Below are 17,004 nucleotides of genomic sequence, written 5' to 3'. Positions count from 1 at the left end.
TAATATTCAAAGAATTGTACACAATTCAACATTAACATTTTATTTTTTATAAATATTAAAAGGTTTATGGTGCCTCTGTATTATTTCTAGCAGCAAGAACGGCTGAGGAGGTGATCCCCCACTACGCCCAGCAGCTGAGGGAGCGTGTGCGGCCTGACATGATCACGCTTGGCAGCCTTTCACTGCAGCAGGTCAGGGCTACAAAGAGGAATATCTGTGTCATCATCCCATATTCACCAGCACATCAGCCGTGTCCATTATACTGTGTATCAGTGGCTTTGGCTAATGGACGTAGAGTGTGTGCATGTGGGCGCATATCTGTTTTGTCTGCGTATGTGTGTATCCGTACGTGTGTCTTACATACTCGGCTTACTAATTTTCTTTTTCTTTCTTTCTATATTTGCTCCACTTTTTGTCTCCAACCTTTTTTTTTTTCCCAGCGCTACCTTTATAAAAGTTCTGCATTTCATTTTCAGTGCAGATGGTCTGAATCTCAGCTGAATGCACTCATGCGAAATTACTCTTTGTAGAACATGCATTCAAGGTTAGATAACTCATTCATCCTCAGCTCAGAATGAGTGCATGGATTTTCAACTGTATAATCTATGCTACATATGATATCCTCACACAATTAACTTATTTGTGGAGACAGTTTTGTTCTGTCTTTGAACTTTGTTGTGCATTATTATGCATATTTGTTTCTGACAGAAGCTGAATTTCCTTGGTTCTTTACCCGTCTTATGTTCTTTTCAGGAAAAAATAGAGCGTGACTAGTTTTTATTACCCGACTGGGGAATAGGGATATTGCGAACTATCGTTAAGATCTGAAGCGTCTTTCAAAACAAGTGTTTGTATTCCATCAGTCAGAAAAGGAATGGGAGAGGATACAAGAACATGGGGTTTCCATTGTGTTGGCAAATCTAGATTGCAAAGAAACCCAAACATTAACGCATATGTAAAAAGAATGCAGAACTTCTATCCACTGTATTTTTAGTTATAATCTCACTTGAAAAGAGAGTAGGAGTATCAAATTATGTGAATAGAAAGTAAACGTAATTGGGGAAAAAATGGTTCAACAATGTCTTACCACAGCAACAGTTGACTCATCCTCCCGTACGGGATAATCAGTGGCAGCTGCTGTGTACTGTATCAGTATTGGGATCAGTGTTATCTTATTCTGCCATAATATGTATGCGCTCTCCTACTGTTTCCACACCCACCTCCCATTGAAAGCACATTATCCACCAGAGATTTCACATCTATTTTAAAAATAATAGTGTTTTTCTTCTTTCTCTATTCTGCCGTACAAAGCCTCTACAGGGCGAGACGCTGTCACTTAGCAGTGTCAATGCGTCTGAATGGGGAGTGTGAATGTGCTGACTGAATGTAAAACCGGCAGAAATACTCATCAAACGCTACATGTCTTTAGGGCCTGGCTCAGTATCGATTGCCTGCAGATTGCATTACAGTTGCTCCTTGTGCTTAATTCTGCCATTATGGTGCACTGCACTGTTTCATAAAGCTGCATCCAAAGAAAGTGTGCATGTGTGTTTACACGTATTTCCAGCAAGTGGCTCAGAAGGGACCGCTGAAGAGGAGTGAGTGGGCTAAGAGAAAGGAGAGACTAATGGCCTTCTTCGCTGGGAATGTTAAGGTAAAGGCCCATACTGTATATATGCTGTACAGTATGAAGGATGTGTTGCTTTTTTAGTCATAGCCCACAGGACATTAACTTACGGACTGTATGCTGTTTATAGATCATTTTACAAGCTCAACATCCCTCCAAACACACTCTTTGCTCTTATATTTGTCCATAACATAAGCAGCTACATTCTAATGCTTAGAATTCATCTTAAAAAAAAATATTTCTTTACAGCCAGTCACAGAAATCAATAATGTCTTACACTGTAATTTAGAGTGATGTGGTTTAAATGAAAAATGTCAATTAGCTGATATTGCTAATGACGGTTAACACATTAACAGTGTTTGTTAATATATCCACTGTAATATTTCAAAGGAGCCTCATTCACAAAGAGACTGTGACGAGGCAGCCAGAGAAGCGCCGCAGCCCCGTCTGAACACGCTGCTTCAGTGGTGAGTCCAGCCCATTTCATATTTCTCTCCACATGTACAATTTATGTCACATGACTGTAATCATTAATTGTGGGAAAAGCATTTGTATTCCCACTGACATTCAAGAAGGCATGTAATTCATGTGTCCTCTGCATGGCTTCTCCTGTCGACGGGCATTGCATTCTGGGTAGTATGGCTCCGGGGCGTGGAAATCTGTCCATGTCATGGGGCTCGGAGGCACATCAGTTCCTGGGTCCATCCACTTTAGTCAGATATCACACATCAGATCTGGTAGCGAGAGGCCCGTGGGCAATCAGCTTAGCATGTTTAAGTTTTTAGTAATTATGGACTACCATGCCAGCTGACATGATAAAATCAAGAAACTACTGTACACATCAGCATCTTGTGTTTGGTTGTTTTGTGGGTGGGTGGTAGTCGGACACCAGCCCTGTCAGATGAATGTGGTTCGGAGTTTAGCAAGATGACCTCCTCTCGACAGCCTTGAACCCTGTAAATTCCTTCTGATATCAATGGTGGGTGGCTATTAGACATGGGAGACTTTCTATGCATCACCTAGGGCTACATCTGCCTGAAATTTAATGAGAAATGATTTCACTTTTTCTCTCCCTACGCTTATGAAAGAGAAAAAAAATAAAGAGGAGAGACGCGGAGCTGACTTGTGGTTTTTGTAACAAATGTGTAATTCATTTGTTTCCACTGTTTCCGATTTAATGGAGGTCGAGTAATTGCATTAGGAAGCACATTGTGCCTTGTTGTGAACTGATGAAAGCACATGTAATACTTTTGATAGGCGAACAGTGAGAAGGGAGAGAGGGAGAGAAAGGAAAGAAAGAGCCAGTGCCTGCCTTTGATGCAGAGCATTTATTTGCTGAATTATCCTTCCTTTTACAAGCATCTTATCCCCAGTCACAGGCAGGCCAGGGCCCCTGTGATATTGCTTTATTTTGAGGAATTAAGAGAGGTGGCGAGGAGACAGAGCGAAGCAACCGCTTATTACATTACCACTGATAAGATTGAAAGGCCAAGAAAGGCAGAGAGAGAGGGAGAGAAAGAGAGAGAGGGACCCAGTGGAAAGTGTTTTGTTGTGGTGTTATTAGATTGAGCTGCTGTTGGCTACAGAGTGGAACAACAGAGAGTCCAAAATGCAGGTGGCTGTTAACAGGGTTAGCTTCATGTGCTTGTGTGTGTTGTATACGTGTGTGTGTGTGTGTGTGTGTGCATGTAGCAGCAGAACCATTGAAAGCCCGTCACTCAGAGCGCTGGGGGAAGGCCAGGAGGAAGCCATGGCCAAATACGGCCACATGACAGAGCTCCCAGAATCCTCCTCTTCAGCGTCACGGCCCCTGTGGCAGGTAAGATCTGTGAGCCGCTCTAACTGTGAACTGAAAAACACACATTCATTGGAGAAAGAAAGCACACAAACAGGAAGTGACATACCTTTTAATCTCCGAGACGCTTGTTTCACAGGAGGAGATATTGATCCCAAAGTGTGTACGAATCTTATAAAAAGCAGGGTTGTTTGTTCAGAAACAGTCCAATGATGTAATTATGTGCAATCCTGCGATGAATGGGACCTGTAAGAGAATGGGGAAATCATCTCCCATATTTTCTAGTGTTTAAGATTCCTTTACTGCTTTCATTACACTAATGGGTGCTGTATGTGTATATGCCTACACAAAGGCACATTCACATGTAGGCACCATACAACACTGAGCAAAAAGCCTTCCCTATATAGTATGCTAACTATTCAGTCACTTTATTTTTATACAGTATATAGAGATGTTTTTCCCGGCTTTGTGTGGCTGGTGTCTGTGGTTTTAGGAATCTAAGTAGGAGGAAAAAGGAGTCTTTGGAGATGAAAAAGGGGAACAGAGGGAGAGGAGAGAACAGAGAACCAAGTGGGAAAGAGAGAAGGAAGCTGCAGCTTTAGCGGTAGCATCACCAGCTGTGGGAGGAGTGTGCTGTTGTGTTGCATCTGGGGATGAGGCTGCCATGCCACCGTGCTGGCTTAAAGATGTAATGAATCTTCAGTCGGGGGCTTTCCTTCCAGGGTGACAACTGGCTTTGAGGAAGGTTGTAAATGCAGGGGAGATTGTGGTATAATTCCTCAGACTGGCGTTTGTGCCCCCCAGTCACCATTCGATTATCTCCCAAATTGCTGTGTTTCACTGAGATAAAGATTTTTTATGGCTTGCTGACTTGAAACAACCGGCACAGGCAGAATAGGGGGCAAAAGAGGGAGAGGGAAAGAGAGAAAGAGAGAGAGAGAAAGCAATGGCCAAACCTGCCACGCATAGTAATTTCCTTTGGTAAATGACAAAATCTTTGTTTATATGACATTTCCCTAAAATTACTGCAGCGAGATGAATCTGAAATATAAAATGTCACATTTGGCATGCAAAACTATGAAAATATATTTCTGTGCAAAATTCATGGAGGCATTTAATTTAGAACGTGTTTAATAACTAAGGCAGCCTGCATCAGTAATCCTGCCCGGAGGTCCCAAAAAGATTGTCATATTTATTCTCTCCTTTCTTCACCCCCCTCCTTCATTCCGAAGCCAAAAAATTTTAAGGGTAAATGTTCATTGTTAATTAAGATTTACTAATTAAAATGAAAATAATTAACGAGAAAGCTTAATCTCTGAATATTAGCCCATACTTAGAAAGAAAGGAAGTTTTTGTATGTGGCATTTCCTGTCTCTATTAAGAGTGCATTTTGTGTGATCAGTCAATGTGTGGAAAGCCCTGAAAAGATATTTCAGCGAAAGGACGGCTGCTTGCCAGCAAAACCACGGAGGATCCCTTGCTAGAGCCTTTGATCTCATCTGTAGGAGTGCTGTAATGTTATGGCACTTTAGGCACAACTCAGGCTCGGGGCAAACAAACCACCTCTGATATGGAAAATTGGCTCACTTCACCTTTTACCTTCGCCTTGCTGTCTTGACTGTCTCTCACGACGCCTGTGCAAGCATGTGGGCCAGATAATAACAATACCTCTTAAAAACATACATAGTGTAAATTGGACACCGGTGTGATGTTATTGTTTTTTATTTCTTTGCTTCTTTTTTTTTCTCCTTTCTCCTCCTCCTCCTCTTCCTTTCCAGTCTGCGTGCATACATCTCTTTCCTGTGTGGGGGTTTTGAGGCCTCCATCACCTCCTCCCAAATGTGAGATGTGTGGGCTAAACCGCTTTGCCACCAATTATACTAATTTCACTTCTGCCTAAATTGTTTTTGTTGTTTTGGTATGCAAAGATGCTCACAGTGGGGAGATTGAGGGGCATTACTGCAGGGCTCAGCACACACCTTCCCCCCTCACAGACTGACAGAGCAATGGGCACTGCCAGCCGGTGTTAGGAGGATGTGTGTGTGTGATGTGTGTGGAAAGGATAGGAATAGTTTCAGGTTGTTCAGTGACAACACTATAAATATATATACTGTAAAACAAACCATGGGCACAGTGTGTGAGTGTGAGCCCCTGAGTGCTACTATGTCATCGATTGGAATTGAGGGCTTTAATTGCCAGACACTCAAAATTTGCCCTAGGGAGTTGGTCAACAGGGTGTAAATTGGAGTACATAAAATAAATGAGCATTAGGAGATGCAACTTAGATAATCAGAGAAAAATAAATGCCTGCACAAGAAAGGAGGGGAAAAGGCAGGCTATGGGTGGGATGGTATGGGATGGGATGGGATGGATAGGATGAGCTAGAAAAAGAATGGGATAGGGTAGGATACGAAAGGAAAATGAAGGAATCATTTAGGATAGCAATCTGCTGATTTTATTTTAGTATTTGCTGTAAATAAGTGCAATAATTGGTCCGATACTAGAGGAAGAATTAAAGTCTGGGTAAAGCAAAATAAAAGTCTGTCACTCCACAGAAATATGTGTTATAAACAACCCAAACCCATGCCAAGTATATAAAATTATGTTTTGAATATGTGGAAAACTGGAAGGATCTAGCACTGAGTTAAGGTTAATAGCGCAACGCATTGTATTACACGTCAGTGTCGTTCTGTTCACCCTGTTTGTTTGCTACGTTCTACAAGCTCTCTCAGCTCTTTTAACTAATAACTACATGAATAAGCAAGTCTGTTTATGCCATGATCATGTAAACACCAGCAGAATATCTGTCAATAATGATACCTTTCAGGTGTTGTAGCCGGAATAAGTTACACAGCCTACCGACAGTTAGCGCTCACTACTTTGGGTGCATGCTTTGTGCAAACATGAGCTGCTGAACGAGATGTTGTCGCTGTGTAGCGGCTTTATTTTTCTTTGGCTGGGGTGTGTATGTTAGTGTGCTACTGGTTAAGCTGCTAATATGAGTCTGTAACTGCGCAGTGGCTTTGTTTTTATTCAGCGGGGGAGAGATCATGTTAAGGATGGCTCCAATCTGTGTCATCCATTAGGCTTTTAGGCCCGACAAAAAAAATGGTCTTGTGTCATGATGTAGTGCCACACAGTTCCAAGTCTTTCACATGTTTTCAGGTGATTTCCAACATTTATAATGTGCTTAGAAAGAAATTGCTGATTTTGCTTTAGCCAGGTTTTAAAATGAAGACAATCTCTAAACTCATAGGCTATCATTCTGATCCTGATAGACCTCTGGCAACAACAGCCAATATTTTAAAGATTTCCGGGGAGCCAGAGGATATCTGACAAGACCTCTTCCATCCGCCGATCATTTCAGCTAATCTCTTTAAAAAGATACCTGTATATGAATGCAGATACATAAAAATAAAGTTAATTTTGCTCTCCACACAGACTGTTTTACCTGCTGCACAAACCTGATTGGTCAATAGTATTCTGACTACAAACAGACTGCAAATGGAAGCCAAAATGCTTTGAATGCTGATATCAAAATCTTGTACTATTGCCTGAAAATGGTGTGTAACCCAGGTCAGATATATATAACATATATTTGACCTGGGTTACAGGTGCATACATATGCAAATATTTTTTTTTACTATTACTTTACTATTAAATAGTTTTTTTGAGATTAAGGTGACGAGATCATCAAAATGATCAGGAATCATATTCTCAGTTACATTATCTTGGTCTGTGTTAGGTAAACAAATGTACTGACAAAATGTCCAACCAGCCAAACAACGGCCCGACCAACATTGCTACTAAGGTTTAAAAATACATAAATGATGATAAACACTAAGTGGCTGTTTAAGCCAGATTGACTTTTCATTCAGTGTTGCTTAACAGATGCCATAGGGGACAAAAGACTGAATATGTGTTTATATTGTTCTCTGATTATGTTTCTTAAAAAAAAAAAACCTAAACTGTCTCACCAGCTTACCCTATTACTCATCCTAAGCCCTAAAAAAGAGGCACATGTCACCAAAACAAACAAGCAAGTAAACAACAAGTGGGCTGATGTAGCCTGAAGGTTAGTGGGATGAGTTCTCTACCAGAAGGTTGGCGTTTTGAAACCTTCATATAAATGGGCAGTGTGGCCAGGGGAAATAAATATCACTCTCAACTTTGATAACAAGGAACGCTGATGTACCTTTGAGCAAGGCACTTAACCCCTAAATGGTAGAATGGAGATCACCAGATGGGAGCCTGCGGCTGTACTGGTCTTAAATGTATGAGTGCTTCACTGCAGCTGGACAAAAACACTTGTTCAGTAAACATATTTGAAGTCATAAAGATTACTACTCCAAAAAAACATCATCAACATCATCAATTGCAATTTATTTCTGGGTAAAAATGTATAATTTCGGGGTTGTCAGTGCAATGACAAGAGTAAAGTTATATCCACTGCAGGTTGAGTGACAAAAAAAGTCTTCTAACACTGCATCCATGCTGTACTCCTGTATCTCCTGTATCCCTTGTAAGTCTTTTCATGGCATAGTCTGAATACAGCAAGGTCACAATATTTATCTCACTTCACTCCTATATTAAATTACATGCAACTTGTGTCTTAGTCAATACCTTACATTTGGATATGCTCAAATTGCTATAGTATTCTCCAGTCTCCTGTTCTCAAAATCCCAAGTGAAGACAACACTTTGCGATGCTAAAATTCACTCCTTATATAATACAGGAAAAAGAAAATAAGTTGGATATTGTTTGGTTTTTTTAGTTTCCTTAACTTACACAGACAAGGAGAGGGCGTAGATAGCTAATGTCAACAACACCTGAGTATGACTTCGGATGGGTTTTGAAAAACATTGGACGTGATAAGTATCCAAGCAGGCAAACTTTATTTACATAGCACTTTTCCAAACAGTAGTTGAAAGTGCTTTACGTTAGTAAGTGGTGCAAGGGGGGGGATTGCATTAGATAACATACCTGTTGACAGCATTTACGATGGTAGCCTTGCAATGTCAACAAATTGTTTGTTTTAGAAGCAGTTTGACTAATTACTTTTAAAGTTGTTTGATGCAGTAGTTGATAGTTTGGTTGTAAAGTGTAACATCCAACTAACAGACATAATGGAGTAGCTTGGTGCAGTTGCTTAACAGTCGCAAAATCAAAATTTAAATTCAAAGCAAATACTGACGTTACGGTCTTCCTTTAATTCTAAGGGTTTTCAGTGTGTTTCTCTCAAGCTGCTAACATAGGCTATGATAATATAAGTCAAATGTCTTCCCTTAAGATTTGGTGTTAGACAATAAATAATCTCTGTTTGTTCAGTGAAGTATAAAGTTTTATTCCTGCACTTCCATAACATCCATAAATCAGTCATGCTAAAGAATTGGTTTGAACAGGTTATGTAAGGTGTGACATGTACACCTTACATTTCTACTGTTAATAATTTTTATATATTTGTATCTGTCTTTCATGTGTGTACTCCAGTAAGATAACAATTATGGTACCCAATTAGTCTGACTGTCCACAGTGATGAAATCAATTAATATGATATAGAGATGATAAAATATTGTTATGAAATCATATGTTATGCACTTTGTCTATTAAAGGGGAGCCAGAGCATAACTCCTCAGCCTGTGGAGGTGTGTGTGCGTTGTCTAAGAGCCACCAGAGACAAGCTACCCAGGGGCCTCTACGCTGTCAGTGTGGGCCTTCACAGCCGTCTCGGGGGTCCAGCTCTGGCCTGGTGCAGTAAGAAGGATCTGCAACAATACGCGACCTCCACCGAGCCAATCGAGCATCGGGGCCGCTTCTGCGACATTGACCTGCACATCAACCAGAGCCTGTTCATGGTGAGGAGATGTTTGTCAAAGCAAAACATTTTACATATTAAAACATTTAGGTGGTGAAACTGTAAGAATTCAGAAATCAAATTATTTTAAGTATGTTAAGAAAAATAACCAAAAACCATGCTATTTAACTAAATTTACAGACTGCTTGAAAGTAACTACGCTGGGATTGTTTCCTAGCATTTGTGAACAGTATTGCCAGCGAAAGTGAAAACCGACCCTAGCTATGTTTGTTTCGCCTCGTAGTTTTTTTCGCACTGCGTATGTGAGTTTCATAGCTTTGTATTGGATGTGTGCTGATTTACAGTCTTTAACTTCATCTTGTTATTAGCCTTGTTTAAATATTTGAGTGTGTCAAAAATAGATGGGAAACTGCATATGCAGCTACCAGTGACATGTTGCTTTCCTTTTTTGACACTATTATTTTTCTATTCAAGAAAGAAAGGACAAAATCAGGTTATGTTTTGAGACTGTGCATTTTTTTTTAATCAGAACCCCTTAATTCATATCATGCCTAGAGAAGCTGCTTTGAATATTTCTTTTATTTACAGCAAAATACTTAAATATAAAACATCTCTTATCTGAAAGCAATTTGACATTGAGGGAATTAAAGCAATCTCACTTTCAATGACATATGGACTCAGACTTACATGTGTAAAATGCAATCTTAAAAACAAACCATTCCCTCAGATAAAAGCAAACAAAAAAACATGCTTTGCTAATATGACAGAACCTGTCAGACTGCATGTTCAGTTTTTATTTTTGCCAAAGTATTTCTGAATTCCTCCTTCCCTTGGTTTCATCAGTTGGAGTAAAGATTGAAAGGGTTATGAGAAGTCATATTGCTGTAAAAGACGGCATATGAAAATATGCCACACACAGCCTCTAGGTTTTTCTCCGGGGATCTCTGTATGAATAAAACAACAACTTTTCAAACATGACATTTAATCCATGCATGTAAATCAAACCCAAGATCAATTATTCATTTATATAAGGAAGTAATGTTTTATTGGAATGAAAATGGAGTACAAACGCAGTGAAAAATTTAGTTTCGTTTCTACATGTCTTTGAGCTGAGCTGGATCAGGGGGAATAACAGAAGAAAAAACAGAAGTTAAGCAGAATTGACTAAATTTAGTTCATAAAATCTCAACCTCCATTTCCAATGTATAGTCAAAGACTTAACATGTTTTTATATTTGGTCCGTTTGATGGAGCAACACAGCAGATTACATTAGATGAAATCTATGCACGTTTCACAACCACTTTCCTAAACCTCTTGATATGAGGGAAAACATCCTCTATAGAAGCTGTACTAATCTTAAAAACCTACATACCCGTTTTGGATGGTCGATATTGACCAGTGGATTAGAGATCTCTGTTTATGTTTATTTATTGATGGCGTGTGCACAGTATGCAAGACTCACAAGAGAAACCTTAAAACAGAAGCCACTAAATCCAGTGTCCCTACTGATTCCATAGAGTTTTGTAAAGGCTCAGAAAGGGCTCCTTCACTGTTCTGATGGCAACTCTAAAGGCCTTAGCGGGAGCATTTAGCACATGTGGACACTGCCAATCTGCTGGTGGGCGTATTCACTGAGCTCGAGCATCCTGATAATATTGTCTGCAGCTCCCATCAAACATAAAGGACAGGGTAAAAGCTGGCATAAACTGAATGGGGACCTGGGATCTGATTCAGAGGTAAAAAAGGTTTAAGTACGGCATGGTAAATGCCTCATGTCAGTCTTCCTTCCCTCCTCTCCTCCCCAATGTGCTTTATAGACAAACCTGTTGTTGTCGTCCCCATTGATAGTCTCAGACAAATCTGATCAGCGTTTCCACCACTATCAGGATTGGCTTGGATGTTTTCTCTCTCTCTTCTCTTGCCCACACTATAGCGTGCGATTTCAGGAGTGCTTGCAGTGCCTTCTAAGAGGAAATGAGGAATTAGTGATGGTAAGAGGAAGCCAGGAGCTTATTTTCCTTTCCTCCCTCTCTCTCTCTCCTTCTTTTTTTCATTCACCCTTTGCTTTGTGCGTCTGGGTTTGGATTTAGACAGAAACAGTTCAGTTCAGTTGGAGATGTCTTGGATATGCTGGCAAGCAGGAGCACATGAGAAGAGTCAGGCCCACGGTTTTTGTGCAGTTTTTACATTAAATCGGAAGATGCATAAGATTCCACATTTTAATATTAAAGGCAGAAGAAGGAATGAGAAAAAAAGAGAAAAAAGATGAAAAGTTCATTGAAGTGTGTATGAAAATCCATGAATTTGCCCTTGTTTTTTCCTTTTTTATTCTTTTGTCCTATGTTTTGGTCATTATGGATGGAGGTTCAGTCATGTGGCAAAAAACTACATGCTTCATCTTGCACAATTTTATTATTTTTGTACATGCATTCTTTTTTTTTTTAAAATGAGAAAGCATCAGCCTGTTTTGAATCACACCGGATATTTTTAACACAGGAAGTGAGAAAACGTCTGAAACACATCATTCAATCTCACAAACCTTGCAGAAACACTTCTCTCTCTCTCTCACACACACACACACACACACACACACACACACACACACACACACACACACACATACTGCATATGCAAACAAGAGCACGAGTCCCCATGCAGGCACTGCGTACATATACACTTGCACACAAATTACTATTTATGCAGGTCATATTTCTTACAGTAAATGAATAATATGAAATATCCTCAATATCCATAATCCGTGATATTATGCCATAAATTTGTGTCCTGGGTTAGACACTACTACCCATCATTTCACAGGTGCATACCAAAAGCAGATTATCAAGGGGGGTGGGAGGGATACACATGATTTATGTGTTAAAACAAGTCTCCTGCGTTTTCCATTACAACTAATAAAAGGATAAAATATTTCCACCCAGTGATTGATGAAGTGGCACACAGCTCACTGTCAGTTCATTTTTTAAGCAAACCCACCGCTCTCTGGGTAAATAAGAATGTTTGCTATCGACTGCTAACCACTAACACTTTTCACTTCACGTGAGATACCCTTAATATCATCAGTTTGATTGATGGTAGCCCCACTGCATCGCAAATTCACTAACTGTCAGCTCATGGAATACAACGGCAGTCTCAACTTCTTCTCCACCCTGTGTTTGATGCCGACAGTTTTTATCATTCCAACATCTCCTTTTAGGCAATTTGCTGGGTTGGACGGGTAAGAATGGCAGTTAAGAAGGCTCTAAAAAGAACACGGAAATAAGTTAAAAGAGGATTCAAGACTAGGATGTAGATTAAGTATCTCCCTGAGGGCTCCTGTCCTGTTTGTTACCCTCTGCAGTGCTGAAAGAAGTATTTAGATCCTTTACTTAACTAAAGTACTAATACCACACTGTAAAAAATGTCCTGCATTCACACCCTTACTTTAGTAAAAGTATAAAAGTATTATCAGCAAAATCTGCTTAAAATATTTAAAGTAAAGTAGGCATTATGGAGTAAAGTGTTTCCTATCAATGTTTTACTCTTATATGTGATGTTTTTGGATTAATAGAGCTGCTGCATTAATGTGTGTGCTGCATTTTACTGCTGTATATTTTTAAAGGTTGTACTAATTTTGACAAATTTATATGCTGTTTGGTAGTTTAATGTACAGAAATGCATTATATTCTGTAAGATCATCATACGTTTGTTGGTGGCTGTGTCCTGTGAGACACCATATCTGTAAAATCTTAACATTGTGTCAGAAAAACACCCCTGTTTTCAGCTGTGTTTTGATGCATTTTCCAGCTGATCCAAGAGGGTTTAAAAATAGATTATTTAGCTTAAAACTAAAGAATTTCCCAACATATAAAGGAACAATTCATCAAAACATCATCCTTCAGTTTATTAGAAAATCAGGAAAGGTATGGAGAACTATAACTTGAAGTTACTAAAGCTGTTAATGAATCTAGTGAACTAAAAATGTAGTGGAGAAGAAATTGCATTAAAAAAAAAATACTCAAGTAAAGTAAAAAATACTTCATATTTGTACCCAAGCACAGCATAATAAATGTAATTAGATACTTTCCACCGCTGACCCTTTGTGTGTCTGTCACTGGCTTTCTGTTTGCGTGCTTGCTCCTGCAGTACTGTTTGTATCAATCTGTCTGCATATGTGTGCATACGTTAGTGCGTGTGCCTGCAGGCATGTGTGCTTGACTGAGTGGAATTGTGAGTGACTTCGTGCCTTCTTCTGTGTCTGCAGATCTTACCTGCCGCCTGTGAGGTCGTTCCCGCCATGGCGCTGGTATTCCAACTGATTGCTCTACCGGGAGACAGCAGCCACATCAGCTCTGTGCTGGCTTGGGGAGCATTTCCTGTTTGTGGTCTGAACCTGGGTCTCGTCCAGGGCAGGTCAGGTCACAACACTACTCTGACACCGGCAAAACAGCCCATGATGCGACATGAAATTATAATTTCAGACGAGTTTGAAAACAACATTACGTGCATTTGCTTGTGAAGTGACAATTACCTGTTATGTGTCATTGACCCAGGTTCAAAACCCCTCTGCTCAGGGGGGAGCCGAATACACAACTGGACCAGTTTAAAAAGATTGAAGCCGTCATCTCCTCTGATCTAGACCACTGGCTGTGCAACCTGTACTTTCAGGTGTGTGTGCGCGATTAGGAAACATGTGCATGCGTGTTTCTTTTGATGATTCTTATCTGTTGTTTTTTTCATGTCATATTCATAGTTGCGTGCAGGTATGAGTCATGTTTAATCGTGTGTGTGTGTGTGTGTGCGCGTGCGCGCATGTTTTCCTTCACTCCTCCCCTATTATTTGGGAGGCAGGATGGTGGATCTGGATAGGTGGGGGTTGGATTTTTTGATTTTCTATGATAAAAAGCTTTTGCGGAGCAATTGGAAATTGGCCCCAGAGAGCAAACTAGAACCACATCTTTACCCAGCAATTCCGGATGCATTTGAGCTGATGCATTGATTAGATTAGTAAACATCTTAATTGAATTAAAAGCCAGAACAAAGCTCTCTGTCTTGAGCTTGTCTCTTTATTTGTCCCTTCGACTGTGACATGTTGTTCATATTACTGCATTATCATTACTGCTTTGATTTCCAAGGGATGTAAATAGCCTTTTTTTCTATCTTTGCGGATGTACAGCACAAAAGGATGCACAGTATTCATTCTAGTCACATTCATGTTCTTAATTGAGTTATTTTATGCCATTATGGCACACTATGACAAATACTAATAGTTGGCTTTGTCTGCAGTTTGATCACTAACACCTGTAGTGTAATTACTTGCACATGCTGTTTTCCTACAAACAGTGGTGATGCAATGGAATTATATGAACATAACTGCTGATGGCATTAACATGAAGAGGTTACATTAATGTTCAATGAGCCCATATGTAGACCGAGAACACACACACACACACACACACACACACACACACACACACACACACACACACACACACACACACACACATCTACAGACCCCCCTCTTGTTTGTGGTGTTTCAGGTAAAGAGGCTCCCTTCTGGAACGTCTGGTGGATCAGAGCACTGCATCCCATTATCGATTCCCCAACCTAACCCCCCTGTCATGCCCCAACCTGAGGTCCATCATGACCAAAACCAAGGTCAACTGCCACTCCAGCCCCAGCCCCCATCACAGGCCCAGCTCCGTCATCAGTTATACCCTCAACAGCAGGCGCATGCGGGCCCCAGCAGCAGAGCAGGAGAGCCTGCTGTGGTACACTCTCACCGGGGGTCGCCTCTCCACCTGTCAGCTGATTCAGCTTGCTCTTCCTCATCTCTGCCAGGTAGGGGTCCAATGTTAAAACCCCCAACTATGCCACAGTGGGGAGAAAATGCCACCCTAATGTCACAAGCACTGGGATGAGAAGAATGGCAGGCCGAGGTGGATGTGCTTGAGGGTAGGGTTGGGTAGTAGACAGTGGGCCAAGCTTGACAGACAGAAGTTAAATCAAACAAAGTATGTTTTCTCAGTTAGATTATATGCAAAAATCCAACAGATACACTGTAGCATTAGTGTTAGTTCTGGCACATGGCAACATGCACAACACTAGTAGAGTTGTAACAACTTCAGATAAAACGTTTTGATAATGCAACCATCACTCAAATAAGTAAACAAACCCTCGTTGGTTCAATGTCAAAGAAACATTCCATAAACTAATAAACTGACAGCATGGCAACAGCATGAAATGTAGATCGTAACTTTCTTTGACTTTTATTGATGTACTTAAAATAAACGATGGCCAGTATTAGCTGCCACACATACTACTGTTACAAAGCACTGTGGCTGCCACGTATAAGTTCAGTTAAATTTTTCTTGGCAGTTAAATATTCAAACAGTACATTTGGGAAAAATTTGCAGTCTCTGAGTCTTACATTCACATAGTGCAATGCTATTTAATTGATTTTGTGCCTAACTAAGCTAAACTAAACTGAGCGTTTTGACTTGGCAGACACAAATAGTTCTATTAGGTTGTGGTTTACACTGGGGTTGACTTTTTACCATTTTAATGCAGTAAAAATGTATAATCGTGATTTCAAATAGAGCATTTTTATATTGTCTCTGCTATTTGACTGAGATCCATCCATCACACATTTCTTTTTACCGTCTTGAAGTTGTAACCTGTCCCATTATACGCTGGAATACGCTTGTTTAAAATGTATTCTGATTACCGCTGATTGTATCACTTATTTCCCAGAGGTACTAGGAGAGAATGAAATTATTTTAGTTAGAGATTAACTGTTGTAGCGGCTGCATAGTGGTTGAGTGCTTAGTGTTACTTTGCAGCAAGAATGGTCTTTCTGTGTGGAGTTTGCTTGTCCCCCCTCGCATTTGGGCTATTTTTTTTCTCCAAGTGCTCCGGTTTCCTCCTACAGTCCAAAGATATGCAGTTCAGGTTGGTTTGAGACTTACATTCCCAGGTGTGAATGTGATTATGTTTCCATGTTTCAGTTTTGCGATGGATTGCTTCGACTTTGCTTTTCTTGAATGCTTGCTGGCAAATGTTCCAATATGATCCTAAGTTGTAGTTAAAATATGTATCCATCAGATGCACTGATGAACTATTCTGATGTGGTTTCCCTGCTTATCTGTAGGTCCAGACAAAGTCATACCACAATTGTAACCACATCTAGAGGTGGCTAATGACTTCTGTTAATAGTAATAAAGATCCACCTCCTCATTTTAAAAACATACTATTCCTGTTTCCCACCTAAGTAATCCAACATCCTGGCCATAGCCAGGAATCAAATCCAGACTCATTTGGTATTGATCTACTACAAAGGCCACTGGCTAGCTTCTTTGTTATTAATACATCCCTTTTTTTCCCTTTTCTTTTTTTTTTTGCACGCACAGCTCATCTTTATTTAACAGTCCTCAAAAGTTTCTGGGGTGCTCTGCTTTAAACATCACACAGGCTTTTTAATTACAAATGAGTTGTGACAGGTCTGCTGGGTAGCACCCTGGCCCATTTTAAACGTGATGCCGGCTGACAGCTTGGCAGTGTTCTCCCAGCACTGAAACATGTGGAAGAAATTGGTCTTTTACATTTCACAGCTTGTCGCTTCCTCCGCCGACTGACCTGTGACCCCCCACAGAGATCCTAACGCCCACAAGGGAAGTGTCCCCAACGAACTGACTGCCTTTCCAGAAAGGGAGAGAAAGGGAGCGAGCGAGGGAGGGAGGGAGCCACTCACTATGGGAGATTTATGTTCTGCCA

The 17,004-nt window shown here is 40.3% G+C and overlaps 1 protein-coding gene across 1 annotated transcript in view; it reads left to right on the top strand.

Annotated features, from left to right (window-relative positions):
* ofcc1 (orofacial cleft 1 candidate 1) overlaps nt 1–17,004 on the top strand; it is a 137,250-nt gene that overhangs the window by 7,488 nt on the left and 112,758 nt on the right. The window contains exons 6-13 of the mRNA XM_088072344.1: nt 94–191; nt 1,568–1,654; nt 2,018–2,091; nt 3,326–3,446; nt 9,035–9,277; nt 13,496–13,644; nt 13,785–13,899; nt 14,772–15,072. Of these exons, the coding sequence (XP_087928470.1) occupies nt 94–191; nt 1,568–1,654; nt 2,018–2,091; nt 3,326–3,446; nt 9,035–9,277; nt 13,496–13,644; nt 13,785–13,899; nt 14,772–15,072 (1,188 nt within the window). The remainder of the gene's footprint in view (nt 1–93; nt 192–1,567; nt 1,655–2,017; nt 2,092–3,325; nt 3,447–9,034; nt 9,278–13,495; nt 13,645–13,784; nt 13,900–14,771; nt 15,073–17,004) is intronic.

The sequence above is a fragment of the Plectropomus leopardus genome, chromosome 21 (genome assembly GCF_026936395.1).
Source record: "Plectropomus leopardus strain MGB_pleo_1.0 chromosome 21, ASM2693639v1, whole genome shotgun sequence".
NCBI lineage: Eukaryota > Metazoa > Chordata > Actinopteri > Perciformes > Serranidae > Plectropomus > Plectropomus leopardus.
This window is presented reverse-complemented; position numbering and strand designations above follow the sequence as displayed.